At 34.4% G+C, this 21,287-nt stretch overlaps 1 protein-coding gene across 2 annotated transcripts in view; it reads right to left on the bottom strand.

Moving 5' to 3' along the window:
• LOC148954332 (uncharacterized) overlaps positions 1-14,770 on the bottom strand; it is a 149,189-nt gene extending 134,419 nt beyond the window's left edge. For both annotated transcript variants that reach the window (XM_089087035.1, XM_089087034.1), the window contains exon 1: positions 14,276-14,770. In XM_089087035.1, coding sequence (XP_088943161.1) covers positions 14,276-14,750 — 475 coding nt within the window. In that variant the 5' untranslated portion in view covers positions 14,751-14,770. The remainder of the gene's footprint in view (positions 1-14,275) is intronic.
• Between the last annotated feature and the right edge of the window lie 6,517 nt (positions 14,771-21,287).

Raw genomic sequence — 21,287 nt, 5'->3', positions numbered from 1 at the left:
CAAACTAAAACATCGAATTGTCATGTTTGAACAAACAAAAAATTTAAGATAATACCTACATAAAATTAGAATTTCAACAGAATCACAATCTGGCCCAGGAGAAGGAGAACTTTATGAAAAATAATACTTAATGCATTCAAACAGTGACTCAACCCTAAGCTTTATCGCTTACTCATTTCCAAAAATATTGAAGGCCTGGAATTGGCTGCCCAGGAAGTCGAAAGAGCTTGGCGAAATTGATAATATTGTCTTGCAACATGAAAAATTATCAATTAATAATGTAGAAACGAAAACACCCAAAACCTCGAGAGATCCCTCCCCCCGATTTTTCTCACGAGAACCATTGCCAAAACCTAATATAACTAGGAGTCAAACCCCACCAAGGCAACGATTGGTACGTTTTTCAGAAAATAACCAATCAAGACCAACAACCTTTAACCGACCTATAAAATGCTATGCATGTGACCGCATAGGGCACATAGCAAGGAACTGTTTTTCGGACAATTATAATTCAAATTACCGCGGAACGAATAATAGTTTGTTCAGGGGAACAAACAACAGCGGGTACGCGATGAGAGGCAATAGAGGAAGTACTTCCCTAACAAGAGGTAGATATAACAATAGCCAAAACTTCCAAAGCAATACGTCACAATACCGTGGTAGAACTACTTACCCAAGAAGTAAGTGGAATACCAGGGGCAACTTTACAAACAGGCGAGATCAAAATACCAATGCTAATTGGCAGAACAACCAGAATAATGAAAATAGAACAAATGAACGTTCTACATCAAATGACTGGGCACCCCAGGGAAAGGACACAAGCCTCCAAAACCCATAAGACCTAATTTTGGCGGCAGAATATTTTATAGGTCTCCTAAAGTAATAATACCATTTTTAAGTGCAGAAAATAACAAAATATTACCCATATTTAACAATTTCAGTGTTGAAAATATTTATTTTAATGCCCTAATAGACTCTGGAGCCAATGTTATGAACATATCTGTGTTTAATGCATTACCCAGGCACATCAAACAACGGATAAACTATTCATGTCCTAACTTATCAAGCGTGACGGGACATAATTTAGAAGTTAAAGGATCTATATACCTGACGGTATTTAAAGATAATAGAAGTTTCCCTACTAGATTTATTATCTGTAAAAATGTCCCTGATGAAGCAATAATAGGCTTAAATTTTTTGAAAACAAATAAAATACTATTAGATGTAACCAATTCCAAATTTATCTATCCGTCGGAAAAACGGGTCAGAGTGAACAATATTCAAAATAATTCAAAAAAGGTAAAAATAAATGATATGAAAGAATACAGGGACAAACAAATTCGGGAAATTACCAAATTATGGATAGAAATTATAAGAAAAGACCCCCCTAATAACAATAAACCGAACAAAATTGTTTTAAATTCAATAAATACAAAAACCTCTGAAAAATACTATGGATTCTTAGTACGTAAAACCAAAATCCCACCTAAATCAATGCAGAGTTCAAATATCCCAAATGATTGAACCAATTAATGACAAAAATGAAATTTGGATCGCCACACCAATAGAGGATATCCCTAAAAATTTGACATGTGAAGAACAAATTATAAATTATGAAAAGGGAGAGGGTTACATTTGGATAACCAATACACATGAAAGTGATGTAATTAATTTAAAAAAGGTGTCATGCCTAGTAGAGATACAAGTTGTGTCGGAAGCGGACATAGACAATTGGAAGAAGTCAGGGGAAAACTTAGTAAATAACATAAATGCACAAGAAACAAAATACCACATATCAAAAACCCAATTTTTAGAAAAATTTGATTTAAATCTTATCACTGATATCCAGCTAAAGAATAAATTATGCGACCTACTTTGGGAATTCAAAGACGTTTTTCAACGTCAGAGAATGATATCGGCTTGATACAATTTTATGAACAAGCAATACAAACCACAGGGTTACCTGATGCCAAACAACCATACCGTATTCCATACGAACATTAGGAGTGGCTTAAGAATAAAATCAAGGAGCTCGAACGAAATGAAATAATCAGACCTAGCATTAGCCCTTATTCTGCTCCAGTGATACTTGTACCCAAAAAAAACAAGGACCTTAGATTGGTGGTGGACTACAGAGCTTTAAATAAACAAGTAGTTCCCACTTCCAAGAATAGATGAAATCCTAGACTTGATTTCAAACAATAATAAAATATTCACTTCCCTAGACTTAACTCAGGGATACCATCAAGTAAAAATAGCAGAAAGCGACGTATATAAAACAGCATTCTGCACAACTGAATGTGGTTCTTATGAATACTTACGAGTGCCCTTTGGACTCAAAACCAGTTCTAGCGCCTTGTGCAGACCCTTGCTTCACCTTCTAAGAGGCCTAAATAACATAATCCATTTCGTGGATGACGTGATTTGCATGGATAAAAATGCTGAGGACCATTTAATTACCCTATCCAAGGTATTCGAAAAATTTAGAGAGGGAAATTTTAAATGTAGACCAGAAAAAAGTAAGTTACAAAATAAAATAAAATTTTTGGGAGCAGTAGTAACGCAAGGCCAAATAGCCCCTGATCCAGAAAAAGGAAAAAAGTAGAGAATCTCAAAGCCACCCAAACTATAAAACAGTCACGAGGTATCCTGGGACTTTGTAGTTACTTTTGAAGATTCATACGAAACTATTCCCAGATAGCCAAGCCCCTAACTGACCTTACTCGAGAAAAACCACAAAAGATTAATTGGTCAAAAGAAGCGCAAGAATCCTTGGACTATCTAAAAAAAAGCACTCATATCAGAGCCAATCTTATCATTACCAAACTTACAAACGGGACAATTCGTAGTCACTACTGATGCATCAACAAAGGGAATAGGGGCCATTCTCTCACAAACATTTGAAAGGGAAGAAAATGGCAAAATCATAGAGGAAGAAAAGATAATAGCATATGCTAGTCGTACCCTCACCCCGGGAGAAAAAAATTATTCAGCCACCATGCTTGAGTTATTATCAATAATACATCACCTAGACAAATTTAGACATTATTTGGTGGGTAGTAAATTTAAACTACGCTGTGATCATAAGAGCTTGCAATACCTACAAACTTTTAAAAAACCAACGGGAATCCTTGCTCGATGGATACTCAAAATACAAGATTTAGAGTATGACTTTGAACACCACAAGGGAAAGGAAAACACTCCTTGTGATTACCTAAGTAGATTTCCAGAGGATAACCCCTTGGAAAATGAAATTAACGCAATAAACTCAAAAAAAGCCCCTAAAAGTAGAAAATTCAAAACAAATATAGCCAATGAGTCAAAAAATGAGTATGGCCCGCTATCCTTGATTAATATAAAAGAAAGCCAAAATACAGATGAAACATGTGCTGCCCTGATAAAATATTTCCTAGATGATCAAGAATTACCATGTTATTTAAAAACACTCAAAAAGGAAATAGATAATTATTATTATGATTTGGATGAAAAAATATTATGTAGAATAATAACCAATGAGACCAACCGAAACCAAACTGCTATAATTCCAGTTTTACCCCAAAATCTAGAAATTCCTGCATTTAAATATATCCATTCAGAGATAGGCGGACACCTAGGACTTTTCACAAATTGAAGCAGTAATTTTATGTCCCATCAACTCTAACTAAACTTAAGGACTTCATAAACAAATGTAACACGTGTAATCTGAGAAAAAATCCGATTGTATACCCTAATCCACCCATGGGAAGAACCCCCATAGCAAGGTTTCCATTTGACATAATTTCATTTGATCTATATGGCACTAATGGCGGCTTGTCCACATCTAGCAAAGGTCAGACATGCATTTTGTCGGTCATCGACCATTTTTCCGGTTTCAGTTTTGCTAAAGTGTTAAAAAATCAAAGTGCCTTCACCACCAGTAAAACACTTGCTAAGTTGTTCCTAAATTTCGGAATACCAAATAAAGTGCTGAGTGATAACGGGAGTAATTTTGTCTCAAAAGTAAATAAAGATTTAATGAGCTTTCTCCACATTAATAAATTAGTAACAACCCCATATCCTCCTCAAGCCAATGGGAAAATTGAAAATAGACATAAATTATTTTCAAATATTTTAGGAATTTACACAAAAGAGAATAGAAGAGACTGGCATGATACCTTACCTTACCTAACTAACGTGATCAACACGGCATTCTCACCAGTAGTAAAAGACAACCCTTTTTATATACTTTTCGGACGAGATTTTCGAATTCCCTATGATGAAATTATCGAATCAAGACAGTATTATAACGATTCCGAAGATTACAAGCAGGAATTTATTAATAGAATGAGAAAGACTTATAAAATTGTTAAGAAAGAAATAGAAAAATCCAAAATAAATCAGGAAAATAAAAATATACTTAACATTAAGGGAGATTTGAATTTCAATGTAGGGGATTTTGTTTATGTTAAAAACGAAATGAAAAAAGAGGGTAAGAAGCTCTCGGATCGATACTCTGGCCCTTACAGACTTATAAAGAAATACGATAATAAAATAACATTTAAGATCTTTAGCTCAAGTACGGGAAAAACTTATAAGACTCACATCAGTCGTATAAACAGGGTAAAATTTCCGGAAGCCTGGGCCCCACAACCCACGAAGTCTGATTCCTCAGATGCCGAAAATAAACCACCTCGATCAAGATTAAGTGAATTAAAACCCTTTAATTTCAAACAAGGATATTTCGAAAAGGAGAGCGAAGAAGAAGATTTCAGTGAATTCTTGGCAATGACAAATATGGTTACCCCAAAGAATCAAATCCCAAATAACCTAAAATACGGGGAAAATAATGCATCCTCCACAGACAGTTCAGAGGATCAAGATTATACCATTTCTCCAAAATCTAAGTTTTTTCCCGATAGAATCTCAACCCCCCATCCTGCTGAACCATTCCCAAACGATTTAATTTCACCAACAACGCCCATAGAGCGACCTGTATCAGTCTATAATGAGTTAAATAGAACTATTGATAGCCCTAGCAACCAAAAATCGGAGTACCCCCGCGAACCACGAGGAATATCTTTACGCGAAGCAATGGACAAAATAAACTACCCTATCATAACAGGACACAGGACACTCAAGTTAAATCCTGAAACGACAGAGGACACTCAAAAATCCCATAATCACGATATAACGGTATCAAAGGCCAAACCAAGGAATTGGACATCTTGGAAGGAGACTTTGATACAACAAATGCCACATCCCCCTGAAGACTTTGCTTTCAAGCAATGGCGGAATCCGACAAAAACTTTTGACTCTTCAGAGAGTTCACAGGAATCATTTAATCCGCCAGAAGTAAGAGTCCCTCCTAAACAAGCAATTTATAAGCCTACAACTTCAAGGGGAGAAGAAATTTTTGAAGGCAAGGCCGGCTCTACCCCCAAGTCCAAAAAGTCCCCCATTACACACCATGAATCAGTAAGTACATCAGAATCGGCAGGCGAATCTGACAAGGAAAAATTCAGAGATCCAAAAAGTTCAAAACCAACTTCGGCGGCATTGCACGGAAAGGAGGCAAAACTAAAAGTTCAAAAATTTCTAAACAAACAATATAAAAAATTCGACATAATCTCGTTAGCCAAACCAAAAAAAGACAAGCCCCAATCAACCAAGGAAATAACAACCAAATCCGGCAGGGTAGTGAAAAAACCAGAAAAATTAGATATATAAATAAATTTAAATGTACTAATCCTTATATTATATCCGCACGCAATATCCACCCTTTATATTACATATCACTTTCAGGTGCATTAAATCACTTGGACAAAAAAAAAACTGTCAAGTTGCTCCAAGGAAAGTGAGTAAGATTCTTATTTAAACAATTAACACACTAACAAAAATAGAGTGACAGTTTGCTAAACTAACATTTAGTAACTAACCCCTTACTGTGTAATATTAAAAAAACAAAAAAAATATTTGCCCTTAGCTACCTAAAAATTTTTTTATAATCCCATTTTTTTACTACATTATACTACAAATTTAATATTTTAATATTTTTAATTTTGCTTAATTTTAATATATAAGTACCCATACTTAGCCTGTAGACCCAATTACTCAAAAACAAATAATTTTTCATTTATCCCTATACCCAATAATGACTGAATACGGAGTTGAGAATCAACAAATTATATCTGACGAATTTATCTCGTCAGGCAAAATGATACTACATCAATTTGTAACGGAAAATACGTCCACAGGAAGAAGAAATAGATTCAAAAAGTTGACTCCTGAATGGATGAAATATAAAAACGTTTTAAATACTATTGGAGATATGTGCGACGCAAATGAATACGACATTACCAATGAAACAACATTTCTTATTAGTGGGGAAGAAACACCTCTCAAAATCCATCCCTTGGATCTGGCCATCCAAGCGAATAACCCCCACGCTGTAAGAGCCTCGCTTGGCAATGGGGCTCGAACGGCTACCCATTTAACCTTAACCCCGCAATTATTTAAATAAACATCATCCATGTAACGTCCCAAAAAGACATGTTTTAAAAAAATACGAATCTAATGCCCAATTTTCAATATGTTCCACATAAATATTCGCCAGTAACCCAGAGAGGGGCGTGCCCATCGCTAAGCCATTAATTTGCTGGTAAAAATAATTACGGAATTGGAAATGCATTGAGTACTTGTTAGAGAGTTTAACCAAGGTCATTAAGACATCACAATCTATTCCTGCTGCTGAAGCTTCAATTAAGTGCTAATTTTTTTGATTTTATTTTCTAATAACTGTTCAGATGCTGTGACATTAATATTTGTATACACTGAAACAATGTCAAAGTTACTTATAATTGTATTTTCTGAGATATTTACGTTTTTGAGTTTTTCAACCAAATCTACCGAATTACATATATGATTTTTGAGAGTAAAGCAAAGGTTTAAAGGCTGTACATAACCATTTCCCAATATTGGATGTTGGGGCTTTCGTACAAGCTACTATGGGCCTTAAAGGAATGCCTTGCTTGTGTAATTTTGGTAGACCATAAAACTTTGGGCAAAAGCTACCGAGGGGGAAAAATTTATTGTATAGCTGTGGAGTAATTTAACCATTTTGTTTTAAACTTTTTAGTTCATTTATAATTTTGTTTGCAAATTGATCAGTATGATCGTGGGTTGTAGTTCTATATGTTGTCTCGTCATTTAGATGAGAATAAATTTTTGTATCATAATCTGTCCTATCCATGACAACTAGAGAATCGCTTTTTATCTGCTTTGAGTTCTCAATAATGGATGAATCTTTACGGAAATTAGATAGTATTTTTGGAAGTCGTCACAAATTATCTGGTTTTTTATTGGCGGGAGAAGTAGTCTTTTTGATTGTTGTAAAAGGGTATCTATATGACTTGCCCTAACTTCATCCGGGTTTGGTTATAGATGTATAAAATTTGCACAAGAGGATTCTAGAGAGGAAATTAAGAATCTGCTACAGGGACATGTCTTGGAAGAAAAGAGAATTTTGGACCTTTTTCGAGAATTTGAATTTCCTTTGGTTCAAGCGTTCTAGCGCAGGTAGTCCGAGAATCAATTGAAATCAGAATTAAGATTAATAATAATATTTCCTTAAATAGGGACTTGGGGGAGTATACACTAAATGCTCTATACACAAATTTAATTAAAAAGATCTTACAAATTATTTTAAAAAACCGATAGATATTAACACAGAACCGGTCACAAAAAGACCTTTGAGGTTAGCTGCCAAAAAAGCTGGATTAGCAATAAGAACGTGTTTTTAAATTATTTTTTTTTCATCTCATTGAATCGCCTTGTTTTACCTTACTTTTAATCAGTCCTGGTTGAACTTCGCTGAAGTAAGGATGCTAGGACTGCTTTGAAAAATTTTAAATTTTTGGTTTTATTGGTTGCATGTTGTTGTGAGTCTTTTTTCTTTCATATATTTTTGTCTTGCTGAGGACGGCCCTTGGACATAGGGCCGAAATATTCATTCAAATTATCTCCGCTGTCTTGCAAAAAGATTTCCCTATTGTTCTTCGTACTTTTGTTGTTTGAGAGGGGTGCTAGTTGAATTCCAATGACTTTCGGTTATCAAAAAGGGCGCAAGCCCTTATTCTTCAGTGGATAAACCGCCTGGTGGGCGTCCTCGGGTTTTTAATTCCTCTTGTACAAAATAAGATGATCGTTGCACTGTCTTGGGCTTGGTGCATTATTTTTGGTTTCGAAATGTTCAAATCATTTTCATTCATAAGTAGATCCTTATCCTAAGTGTCGATTATATTGAGACATGTAGACTTTAATGGAAACTTATTCATTTGTGATTCTCGGACAGAAACTAGTTAATTTCAAATATATAAGACAGAGGGGAAAATTGCGGTGTTTAGAATAATCTTTCAAGCCGTCTTAGCCGAGTGTTTAGCACACTAGACTTGAAATCACATGTCCGTAAGGACACAGTTCCGAGTCTTAATGTCGCTGGTTATCAAACAATTCGTGGTAACGAACTGTAAGTAAGGAGCGACCCGGCTCAATAGTAACCAAAACTCTAAAGACAGGAATTTTGATACCAATAGATACATCAATAGAATCAGATTTTTATACTGGTTTTAAATAAATAAGTTTCATTAACTTTAGTTTTACCTATCAAAAATCACGCGCCAGAGAAAATTTACCATTTTTTGAAAAAAAAGGGGAAACACCCTCAAAAGTCATTGAACTTTAATGAAAATCACATCATCAGATTCAGCGTATCAGAGAACCCTACCATAGAAGTTTCAAGCTCCTATCTGCAAAAATGTAGTTTTGTATTTTTTGCAAGACGAAAGATCACGGATGCGTGTTTGTTTGTTTGTTTGTTTGTTGTTTATTGTTTTTTTTTATTTCCCCAGGGGTAATCTTATCGATCCATTAGTCCTAGAATATCGTTAGAGGACTCATCTGAACGGAAATCAAAAGTTCTAGTGCCCCATTTTTAGTGAAAAAAATGGAGGGCAACTTGGCCCCCTCCCACGCTCATTTTTTTCCCGAAGTCACCCAATCAAAATTTTGAGATAGTCATTTTGTTCAGCATAGTCGAAAATCTAATAAATATGTCTCTGAGGATGAATAAGGGAAGGGCTTCAAGTTATGAACTTTGCCCATTGTTTACATATAGTATTGGTTAATGGGAAGTATACAGACATTTCAGGAGGTTTTTTTTTGTTTGGTTGGTTGGGGGGGGGGGTCTGAGGAGGGGGTTACGGGGGAGGATCTTTCCAAGGAGGATGTTTCCTTGGGGGGACATTTCTATGAAGGGGCACCGGATTTCCCAACATTATTTAAAAAAAACGATAAGAAATTTAATTAAAAAAAAACTGAGTTTTTTCAACTGAAAGTAAGGAGCAACATTATAACTTAAAACAAACAGAAATTATTACGTATATGAGGGGGTTCGCCCCCTAGACAATACCTCGCTCTGTACACTAAAGTTTTTTTAGTACTTTCAAAAGAGCTAACTATTCTAATTAACCGGCCTTTGTGATTCAGGGGTTTGTAATTCGAACGAAATTCGAACTTTAGCGTAAAGAGCGAGGTATTGACTAGGGGTAAACTCTCTAGTATACGTAATAAAAAGATACGAATATAGAAGCTCGTTACGTAAGTTAATTCGTAAGTTAAGTCAGAACAAAGTTCGAGAAAGCCATAAAATTAATATGCAAATTCCATTCTAATTATTCATGTACGGTGAGCCAAAATCAAAGCTGCATTAATTCAAAAACATTCAGAGATTAAATAAAAAAACAAGTTTTTTTAACTGAAAGCAAGGAGCAACAATAAAACTTAAAACAACCCGAGATTATTCCGTATATGAAAGAGGTTGTTCCCTCGCCACTGATTCGCTCTTCACACTAAAGTTTATATTGTTCTAAAAAATGAAGTTATGACATAGAGTAAAAATTCAGCTCACAGAGCGAGGCATGTTGGCGGCGCCAACTCTTTTTAGATATGGAATAGTCTTTTTGCCGTTTATGTTTTATTGTTGCTGCGTGCTTTCAGTTAAAAAAAAACTTTTTTTTTATTTAATTTGGTTCGGAACGGGGGTCAGTGGCTTGACTCTTTAAAGCTCAGCCCGAGTCCACCCAGCTCTAAATGGGTACCTGGTGAAACCTAGGGAAGGTAAACAGGAAGGATATGCGAAAACACAGGATGGCTGGCCCCCAGCCCCCCATTGCTGGCTGAAGGGCTTTGAAATGGAAAATTATCACCGTGGGTTTCAACTTTAGAGGCTAGTGCCGTAACCTTTTCTCCTACTTTTAGAGGGGAGAGTAATAGTTTAGCAGTAAAGCAGCATAAGAAAACAGTTATACATAAGAATCAACCACCGAATAAGACATAAGAATACATAAGAATAACATAAGAATAAACATAAGAATACATAAGAAGCAACCACCGAATAAAGACCATGTCATTCGAGTCAACTTTCGTCACTTCCGACTAAACGGGCTGAATTATAATCCCTAGTCATATTGTTGATTTAAGCAGGATTGAGCTAATGGGTTTGATTTCATTGACGTTGGAGTTATATAAGGGTTAGGTAGTATGGGGTATAGTCAAACAGGGGTTAAGCAGAACGATGGTTCAGTTACAAAAAAGCTTCTTATCTGAAGCATGAAAATTAGGTGATATATCAGGTGTCATTTATTTTACGTTTGTGGTTATTACTTGTTAGCTTGAGATATTTCGTTACTGGTGCATTCAACGGACACTTTTATATACTTATGAGAGACGAAACCCGCCAGACTCGTTATTTTCAAGGGACTGCTATTAAGAAATGGAATGCAAAGAGTAGTTTTCAGTGCGTTTACGATATTTAAACTGTTGTTTTTGTGGTTTAGGGGGGGGGTACCTAGGTTAGTTTAGGTTACGTATTTAATATATGGTATGCTTTACTCCCCCTCCCCCTAATGTGCAAATATATAGCCCAAATTTGTTTATAAACTATTATATATTAATCCTATTTTATTACATTTCATTAGCATTAACCAAACTTGACTTTTTAGAAGTGTCCGTATAATGCACCAGTATTTTATTAAAATTGGTCGGGCACAAAAACAGATCCAAGATCCATTTTACTTATAAACTGAATATTATATTAGTTTCTGATAATTTTAAGAGAATATACTAGTAAAAAAACAAACTGAAGAATAACAATTGAAGGATAGATTTTGGGCAATTTCCTTGTTGTTAGTTTATTCGGCGTTTTCTTTTTTCGTCTTTTAATCAATGTGGTGTCCCTAGGTGCCAGTGCTGGGCCCAATAACAATGAATAAACCATGAAAATCCATTACACCTTCACAAGTGCGGTTTCCCACAAACCATTACTTTCAAATGATAGACTACAAACAATCTGAGAGCGCTTACTATGATAGCACAGTTTGGGCTTGTTTGTCTGAAAAAAGTCAAGAAAAGTAGCATAAAAGCTTCAGCTTTTCTAGATATTCAAAAATAATTTAAAACTGGCTAATTAAAAATCTCTTACTTTTTGGTTCCCAATTCGTTCTTCTGTTCTGTTTATTCGAAAACTTTAATTTTGATTTATATTTTTACAAATCATTAATTTATCTATAGCCTTATATAATAGAACTTTAGTTTCTTAGGGTTCTGCTGTATATGTTTGTTGGAACAGCACGACAAAGTTCAAATACTGGTTTAACACTTTTCTCACAATTTAATTTCTCATTGAAGCGGTCCGATTTGATCAATATTCGTATTTGATTTTTAAAGTAATATGCTTATTTTTTAGGTCGTAGTCTTTTTTTCTTCCTCTTTTATTTTATCCATAGTTTTTTCTTTTCCGTAATTTTTTTTTACTTTTCTTTTTTTTACGTCAATTTACATTTTTTGTTGTTGTAGATGTGAAATACCGAGTTTACGGTTCAGTCACTAATAAAGTACTTATCTACTGCAATCAAGGTGGGGAACCGTTTAACAAATAGCATTATCCGTCACAAAAATAAACAAAATTTAAAATTTTGTAGTCTGAAGGGAAATATGTGTCCATAGTCCAGAAAGATTATACCTTCCACTTTGACTATGACATAAGAAATTTCTATTTAATGCTTATTACCTATACAGATAGTTGTTTGTATAGGACAACTTGCATGATTTTAGAGAAAGCATAGCATTCAATAACAAAATGTACATACAACGTGGCTAAAAATCTTCGTTTTTTTAATTGACTATATATTTTCTTGAAAAAAAAAAAAAAAAAAAAAAAAAAAAAAAAAAACACTATGGTCCTTAATAAGATACGTTCAATGCGTGTAAATAATTCATTAAATGCAATTTATCACCTTAGTATGGTTTTAATGTTGGTCAGGTTTCAAAAGGGGTGGTTTTTCTCTCCTCAGAAATGAAAAATAATGTGATAGGCTTTCGAAATTATGTCTATAATATTAACTGAATAGATACAGTTGGTCGCATCAATGCCCCAAAGACACTAAGAATGAATAAAGTACAAAGAACGAAGTCTTTAATTTCACCAATTCACTAATTCAGTAAGTGAATTCACTAATTCACTAAATCACTAATTCACTATCTACAAATTCACTTATTTACCTATTTAAGGGCATTCTTTTAAGGTCATTCTTTTTTCAAAAAATGGAAAAAAAATTCTTATTTAAAAGATTTTAAAACTAACTTATTTGTCTATTTGTCGTCATTTTTTCGTTCGGGAATGGATAAACCTGCAATTTTCCTTATATGGGAAACTTAAAACTAGATCATTTGACAATTTGTGGACATTCTTCTGTTTAGGAGCAAGCAAAATATAATCCTGGTTGTGTCATACTTCAAGCTGGGTTATTTGACTATTTGTGGTCATTTTTTCTGTAGTGGAGTGGAAAAACACAATTTTTGCTCATACAGCAGATTTAAAACTAGCATATTTGACTATTTGCGATCATTCTTTTGTTCATGAAAATTTATACATGCAAATTTGGCTATAAATGAAACTAGAAACTACTTTGTTTGACTATTTGTGGTCATTGTTTTGTCCAGTGATGGATAAATAAGAAATTTTATCCATACAGCAGGATTGAAACTAGGTTTTTTGGTTGTTTGTAGCCATTCTTTTCTTCAAGAGCGGAAAAACACAAAATCAAAACCAGTTTCTTTGACTATTTGTGTTTGTTTTTTTTGTTCAGGAAAAGATAAACAGGCAATTTCGCTTATAAAGCAGACTGAAAACTAGTTTATTTGACAATTTGTGGTTATTCTCCTGTTCAGTAACAAAGTAAATGCGATTTTGGCTATACATTATACTACAAACCAGTTTATTTGACCATTTGTGGTCAGGGTTTTGTCCAGGATTATAGTTTTTTCGTTCATACAGCAATTGTAAACGACTGTTTGTGATCATTCTTTTGCTCTTAATTGAATAAACATACATTTTAGGCTATAGATTTTACTTGAAACTATTCTATTTGACTATTTGCGGTCATTATTTCGTCCAGGAATGGAAGAAAACACATAAAATTTCGCTTATACGGCATATTTTTATAACTAATATATTTGACTATTTAGGATTATTCTTTCATCCAGGAATGTTTAGATATGAAATTTTACTTATACAGAGGATACATTTTTGACTGAATTTTCTCTTATTTTCTGCTGTAAAACAAGAACTGTTTATTCTAACCCATTTCAACACCCTCTATTTCAACTTAATGACTATAATTTAAAAAAAAGGCTCAATTACTTCTTTAACGATACATATCCTCCACAGCCATCGCTGTTCCATGTGGCGTCAAACCTTCGTTATTGTTGCTAGGTCTTTTTTAGAAGCACAAGTAGCAAGGCTGTCACCTAGCTGTGCTAAAGCGGGGTCGATCCCAAGGTCATATATTTCCAACAAGAGCATCAAGTGTGCTACCAAGAGTATCTTTATCCTTTAGGTGAAATAAACACACGATTTTTATTTAAAAATAGTTTGTTAATATTTATGTCCAATATTGTGGATAGGGGTTATTTCAGCGGGTAAACCCCCTCCTACCAAAATAAAAACTTTTAAAATGGTCAAAGGCGCACCTATTTGTAATGTAATAACGTAATTTTTTACCTTGGTTGGAGGTCTTACGAGAACTAGTTTAAAATAAGGAGCAAAATGTTTTTTTTCTATTTCTTGTACACCGTAAGCTTAAATTTTGCTCGATGTCCCTCAAAGTAAAATCTCAAAGATGTGTAAATCTATCGAATATAACCAATACTAATTTTGAACATAAATACTAAAAAAAACTACCTTCTTTGTAATCAGGTATAAGCGTCCTTGGTAAATATGCCGTTTTGTTTCTCTTATATTGAACTCCAACATTAAATTTCTTACATATGTTTTCTACTCGCTTCCTTCTTCTTTGAAATTCATCTTCTCTTTCCTCAGTCCAAGTCTCAAGCTTTCTATTATCACTTTCTAATTCCATTAAAAAGTTTTCATCTACTTCCATCTCTTTAAATGCCATTATTTCCGTTCCCACGTTATAAGACGGGAATCTCATCTGATTCCCATCTTCCGACTTTTCATATGAAGCTACCATCGTTGGCTTATTTTTCAATCCCCGGATTTTCACAAAATTGACACTCTCTTCCCCTTTTATGTCACTCTTCCAGGCAGCCAAGAAGAAGCTTGAGCACAACATGATAACGAAAGTTAGCACTAAAAATCTTTTCCAGCACAGTAAAAAGCAATGCTTTCTCAGTAGGCATTTGAAGCGAAGCATCTTATTGAATGGATACCGCTGTTCAATTGAGCTTTGGCATACCTGGTCCAGTTTTGAAGCAAGATTAAGCATTTTGAAGCAGGTGAAATGACGACAAAATAACCAGTATGGTTTGGGAAGCTGGGTGTCTTTTTTTCTCACTTTTTAATTGTTTTAGTACAGGGACATACGGGTAAATAGCAAAAAAGACAGCGGTTTTTAAACCAAACGGTTTTAGCAGATGTTTGAAAAAATAACTGCTGAAATTTCAGTTTTTATGAGGTAGCAAACATTTTAGGTTTCGCAACACAGAGTAAATGATTGACATAGGGTTCATGGATAAAAACCTTGCCACAAGAATAATTGGAGATAAAAATCGGCAAAGAATACTTAAGTACCCCCCCCCCGAAAGGCAAACTTGTAGGAAGCAAATATGTATTCTACAAATCTTCAGCCAGATGAGGGCAAGCGGGCAAAATAAATTCTTGATAATTGTAGGTTCAAGTACATTTTTGAAAGAAACTAAGTTTGAAACACAAATCTTTCCGAATAAAGTAAAGGGTGGCATTAAGACTAAAATCAAACAGAAATTATTCTTTATATGAGGGTTAATGCCACTACAAAGAATAAAAAATAAAAGAAAATGAAAATGGGTTTTATAAGGCCAACAAAAATACTGGACGAACAAAACGGATATTTTCTTAGAAAAATTGTGTAACATTCCTCTTGTGCTAGAGAATTCCAGCACAAGGCAGGGTAGGGGTAAGGGGGCTGGGAAATTTACAAACCCCCCTCATATACGTGATAATTCTTATTTTTTACAGTTTTAATTTCGCTCTTTACTTTATGTTTATGGACTATGTGTGGGACTGTGTAAGCCATAAGCTTTCAATATGTATATGTATAAACATATACATATGTTTATGGACTATGTGTGGGACTGTGTAAGCCATAAGCTTTCAATCGTGTGATTGATCTGTCGTTGTTCAAAATGCCCAGGCGCTATACAAAAAATTCGCTGGCATAAATTTATACACATAAATAGTGTCTAAAAGAGGTGCAATTTGGTATGGGGCCGGGGAGGAGGGGGCGACTAACCCTCCCTGACATCGGTTTGCCCAACCCCAACCCCCGAGCTCAGTTTGCACCCCCTCCCCCGCCCAGCTGACATTTAGTCTCTTCGAAAATCTTGTCAAAACTAAAATAAGCCTGCGTAATTCAAGAATCCACAGAAAGGCGTCAGTTTTCTTTAGTATATATTTAGCTTTATGGTACTATATAACTCATTTTTCAGAGTAATTTTCACTTAATCTGTGAGATTTGGTTCCAACTTTTCAGGCGTTATGCCTGATCAGTTCTGAAAAGATCAAAAAGTTCTGCTTTCAGTATCGAAGTTATCATGAATAACTACAAAGACTAATAATTATCACATGGTCAAGCCATTTACGATCAATAAATGCTAAATAAAAATCTACCATCATCAATATCGACCGAAAATTAAAAGACTAGAAATTGTTGAAGTAATTTATTTATCGCACAAAATAATTTTTTCTGTATCAAAATATGTACAAATTATCCAGTTTGAAGTTATACATCGAAAGGTATGAGCATGCACACATTTGCATGATTTTTTTTTGAAAAGTGGAGGGACATCTTCAAACGGTTGTGAAACTTGATGGGAATAATCCACCCAATTCAACTAATCTGAGAAATTTGGAAGAATTCCAACCAAACAGAAAAATACTGTCTTATTTATCCTTGTTAAAATTGTGCTTTACCTCGATTAGTTCTTTTTGCAAGCAAATCACGCTCTTCGTTACGAATGTGACAGAAAGGGAAGCCAAATGACACGCCTTTTCTACCAAATTTTCAGCCACTAAAAAGAGCGAAAGACCTAATTGGTTCTTCTTTATGATATATTAATCCAGTCACATGAACGAACAGCTTTTGAGTAACAAGGTTTTCTTACGAGTAAACTATCTGTTTCTTTATGTTTTAACCTACGATTTAGAGCAATACGAAATGTAATATTCTTCCTGAGAAGGATAGTCATCGGGGCATGACTGTTTGTTTGTATTTTTTGCAGTGGGAGGGGAGATGATAACCAGTGCTGTTGCACTAAGACATTAGAAGTGGGTCTCGTACAAACAGAGTATCAAGGAAATAGGATGTAATCAAACAATAATAAATTCAAAAATCATCAACGGGCAAAATAATAATTGAGAGAATTAAATTGAGAAAGTATAGCGTCAATTAGGCAAACACTGAGAATGATTACTTAAAAAAAAGACTGGCCTAATTTATTTTATGACCGCATGCTATCAAACTCATCAGAGAGAAACCACCAAACCTTTACAATCGTCGCTGCTTTGTTTTATTCATAATAGATTCGTGTTTGTCTAAAAAATGAAATTACTTGGTTTTTGCTTCATTTATAGCAATTTATTAGGTGTCAGTGAAAAAACAGTCTTGCGCTTTATTGTTTGTCTGTTTAATCATTCTATAAAAGAAAACCACAAATACGTTGACTAAAGCAAATTTTTGTGTTCTTTTCTACCCACAAATTTCTCCTTCTCTATAAATCGACGGAGTGTTTCAAATGCCGAATTGATTAACTTCTAAGGCTTTATGGATTAGCTGGGATTCAATATCACCATTTTTTCTAAATTTGGAATATTGAACCTTGTTTTTGCATTTTTTTTTTTTTTTTTTTTTACAAAAGCGCAAAGCTATAGAGCAGATAAGTCTTTTTTTCACATGCTGACCAATGGTCAAAGTAGCGCAGGTACCGATTTCCTGATACGCTGCCTTCGGACGGGAGTGAAATGCGTGGTTGCTGGGATATCATCCGACGCTTCCCATGTTCTCCCCCCCCAAATTTCTCCAGGCACTCATTTGGAGCTAGGTTGGCTTTGGCTGAGCTGGCAAAGCCACTTCACTGACCACCGTTCCAAACCAAATACTGAGCCACCGAAGACATCAGTACTTGAACCCTTGCTCTAACGGAAACAGGATTTCCATTAGAGCGTGTTTACCATTCGGCTAGCCGCTCTGACGCTAAATCGTATAAAGTTGAATGAATCAACATCTGAGCAGCTGCAATTAAAACGGCATTTAAGCTTAGTTCTGACAGAGCGCGAATTTCGTATCGCCTAGTAAAATTTGCAACACCCCACAGAAAAAATACGCTTCGTTCATCGAAATCTTCGCTTCGCAGCGCTTCAAGGTCAAGTTGAAATAATTCGCATCGCTATCATCATTCACTCCAGAAATAAAAACACAAGGGGATATTGAAAAACTTATTAATCTAATTTCTACTTACCCTTGTATTTACAACATAAATAAAGCTGAAGCAGCACTGATTAGTCTCTTTATTCTTTTACTTTTGAACTGCATTTTCTCAATAGTAACGAAATTCGCGGTCTGTGAGAACTACATGGCGAATTCCGCAAAGCGGCGCGATGCGAAATATCGCAGAGCGAATTTTGTTCGCGCTCTGTCAGAACTAAGCTTTAGAGTAATTCTTTCTTATCTTTAATCTGTTATATATCTATATGATACATATATATATATATATATATATATATATATATATATATATATATATATATATATATATATATATATATATATATATATATGTATGTATATATATATCCCTCCCCCTGGAAATTTGGGACTATAAAGTAATTATATGAAAAACAAAGGAAAGAGAGCAGAATAGGGGAAAAACATGGGAAAAAGGGGTGTTGCCTCATTGTTGGCTGCCTGGCAGTAGATTTTGACCCTTTATAAGGAAAAATATAAGTTCTAATTTGTGACTGACTGACCCCTTTCTAGTTTTCCACGAACATTTTTTTCTATATGATTTGGTTGGAGCAACAACATAAAAATCCAATTCATCTTAGTAATGAATGCTAATTAAATACTTGTCAGTAACGAAAGTATAAGAGCCTAACTATTGATAACATTCAATCAAAGAATCAGCTTTTAATGATGATATAAAATAGGTATTTGTTTATTAGTAATTAGTGCAGTTATTAGTGCATAAGAAAGTTCGTATAATTATAGAACACAATTTAATAAGGGGCAATTTCGGTAAAAATATGCCGTCAACTTTTGGTTGCATTGTAAGAGTACCCATGAGTTAATATATGAAGCCACTAAGCTGACATGTAAGCCACTGTAATCCGAAATGTTTGCCATGAGCGGAATGCTGGGAATTTCTATATTTTACCCCTGTACGGATACGTTCTTTGTGTTTTGTTATCATTTTTTTCCAGAAGTGATTTTACTTATCAAGTTGTCACATTGAAAAAGATTTAATTATTTACACTTATGAAGTATAAAGGTGTTAAATATATTGGTTTTTGGTATTCAAAATTAAATTAAAAATATTGAATTAAAAATTTCTATTTGATTTTCTTAATCTTAGTTTTAATGTTTTACTTTGAACAAACTGCTTTGGTAATGCTTTACTTTTTATAAACACTGAGTAGTCTAAAGGCATTAAATATTTTGGTGTTTGATAACCAGCTTCAAAACTGTCGATATTGTTAAAAAATATCCGTCCAACGCTTCGGCATTGCACAACAAAACTGAATGCTGGCTATCTTAGGTTGTGTAAGTAGGCTATTGTTTTGCGTATTTTTTTTGTAATTACTTACTTTTTTCATTTTTATATACTTTTACTTTAATTAACATACTTTTTTCATTGCCTTTAAAAAAAATGTTTGTCTCTTAGCATCATTAAATAAAAAAAAACAAGTTTTTTCAACTGAAAGTAAGGAGGAACATCAAAAATTAATATGAACATAAATTATTACGTATATGAGGGGAGTTGTCCCCTCCTCAACATTTCGCTCTTCACGCTACAGTTTTTTTGTACTTTAAAAAAAGTTACTTATTGCTCTAATTAAACAACTCTTGTGTTTCAGGAGTCATTTTAAAATAATTTTGACGAAATTTAAACTTTAGCGTAAAAAGCGAGGTGTCGAGGAGGGGACAACCCACCTTATATACGTAATAATTTCTGTTCGTTATAAGTTATAATGTTGCCCCTTACTTTAAATTGAAAAAAACTTTTTTTTTATTTAATTTCAGACCGTTTTCTAAATAAGGCCAGGAAATCTGGCTCCACCTCCATGTAAAGATCTCCTACTCCACTGAAATATCCGCTGGTCAATTCAACCCTGGCGAAAATTTACCCCGGACAATTACCCTTAACATCTCCACGCGGAAAAGTGAATCGGTAAAGAGAAAGCAAGACACATTAAGAAATTTTGTAAAGGAGTTCTGGCAAATTCACCAGTGTGAAACTTCCCCTGAAAAGTTCACCCCCTTGAAACTTCCCTCTCCATGGAAAATTCTCCCAGCAGAAAATTTTTCCTCCCCTCCCCACCCAAGAAAATGTATGAACACTTCCCAACAATAAATACTATACGGGAACAATGGGCAAATTTTATAACTTAAAAACCTTAAAACTTAGGGGGTCATTTCAACACCTTGTTCGTTAAACATTAGTTTTTCAGTGCTTTGAAAAATCTTTTTTTTTTCAATTGCATATTTTCTTTAAAAATTTGGAAAAAAATCAAACTTCACAGTAAAGAGCAAGGAACTAAGAAGGAGACGGCTCCCTTCATATATAGAATACTGAAGCCATCACAACCTCTAGAATAGGATTTTCTTATCGGTAAATACCTTACATACACTTCTTTTAAATGCATTGAAGTACTTCATATAAATAGAAAAAGAAAAATATTACCATTTAAAATTGCTGAAAACTAGGTTCCAAGCAGTACTTGCCACTCCAAAGAAATTTCCTGGCGGGGCTGATGATGGCCTGTCTTGCTTTTTCCACCTCTGTGCTGGTAGATTCAGGAATGTAATATTTTAGCTAAATAGAGAAACATTTTAATTAATTCCTACTCCCCCTACCTCTTTCAACATTTATCTGAAGCCTCATGAAGAGTAAGCAGTTTGCCCATTAAAATGTAACTTTTTTAGGAATCTACCCTATCCCCACCTAAACAATGACTCCCCCCCTCTCATTATAGCTGATACGCAATTACAGATCACCAAACGTAGCCTAATTACATTACAATTCAAGCGAATCATATTGGCTGAATCCAGTACTACCACCGTGTGGCATTACTTCTTTTGTAACTGGAAAGCCTAAAATGTAGTAATTGATACTTTTAATTCAATTAGCTTCTCAGAATGTTAAATTGATTGCAAATTCGTCCTCTTTGGGGTAAAGTCGTAGTTTGGTGCCCTAAAATAGCATGAAAAAAAGACTTTCCCCTGGCCCAATCTGTATGGTCACTTAAAAAAGAATTTTAAGTTTACGTTTGAATGAGCTCCCTCCCAATTATCTTGGACCTTCGGTTTGATACAATGCCCCTGGGAAAAATTAAAACAGATAAACATGCATCGACGATGTTTCTTCTGAAAAACAAAGCAAAACTCTACGTTTTGAAGATTGGAGCTTGAAACCTCTACGGTAGGGTTCTCTGATATAAAGTATCTAATAAAGGGATTTCCAATAAGATCGCTAGT

Source organism: Artemia sp. Qi Xiang Cuo, chromosome 3 (assembly GCF_049724085.1).
Source record: "Artemia sp. Qi Xiang Cuo chromosome 3, ASM4972408v1, whole genome shotgun sequence".
Lineage (NCBI taxonomy): Eukaryota > Metazoa > Arthropoda > Branchiopoda > Anostraca > Artemiidae > Artemia > Artemia sp. Qi Xiang Cuo.
The sequence above is the reverse complement of the archived record's forward strand: the minus strand, read 5'-3'. Positions and strand labels throughout refer to the sequence as shown.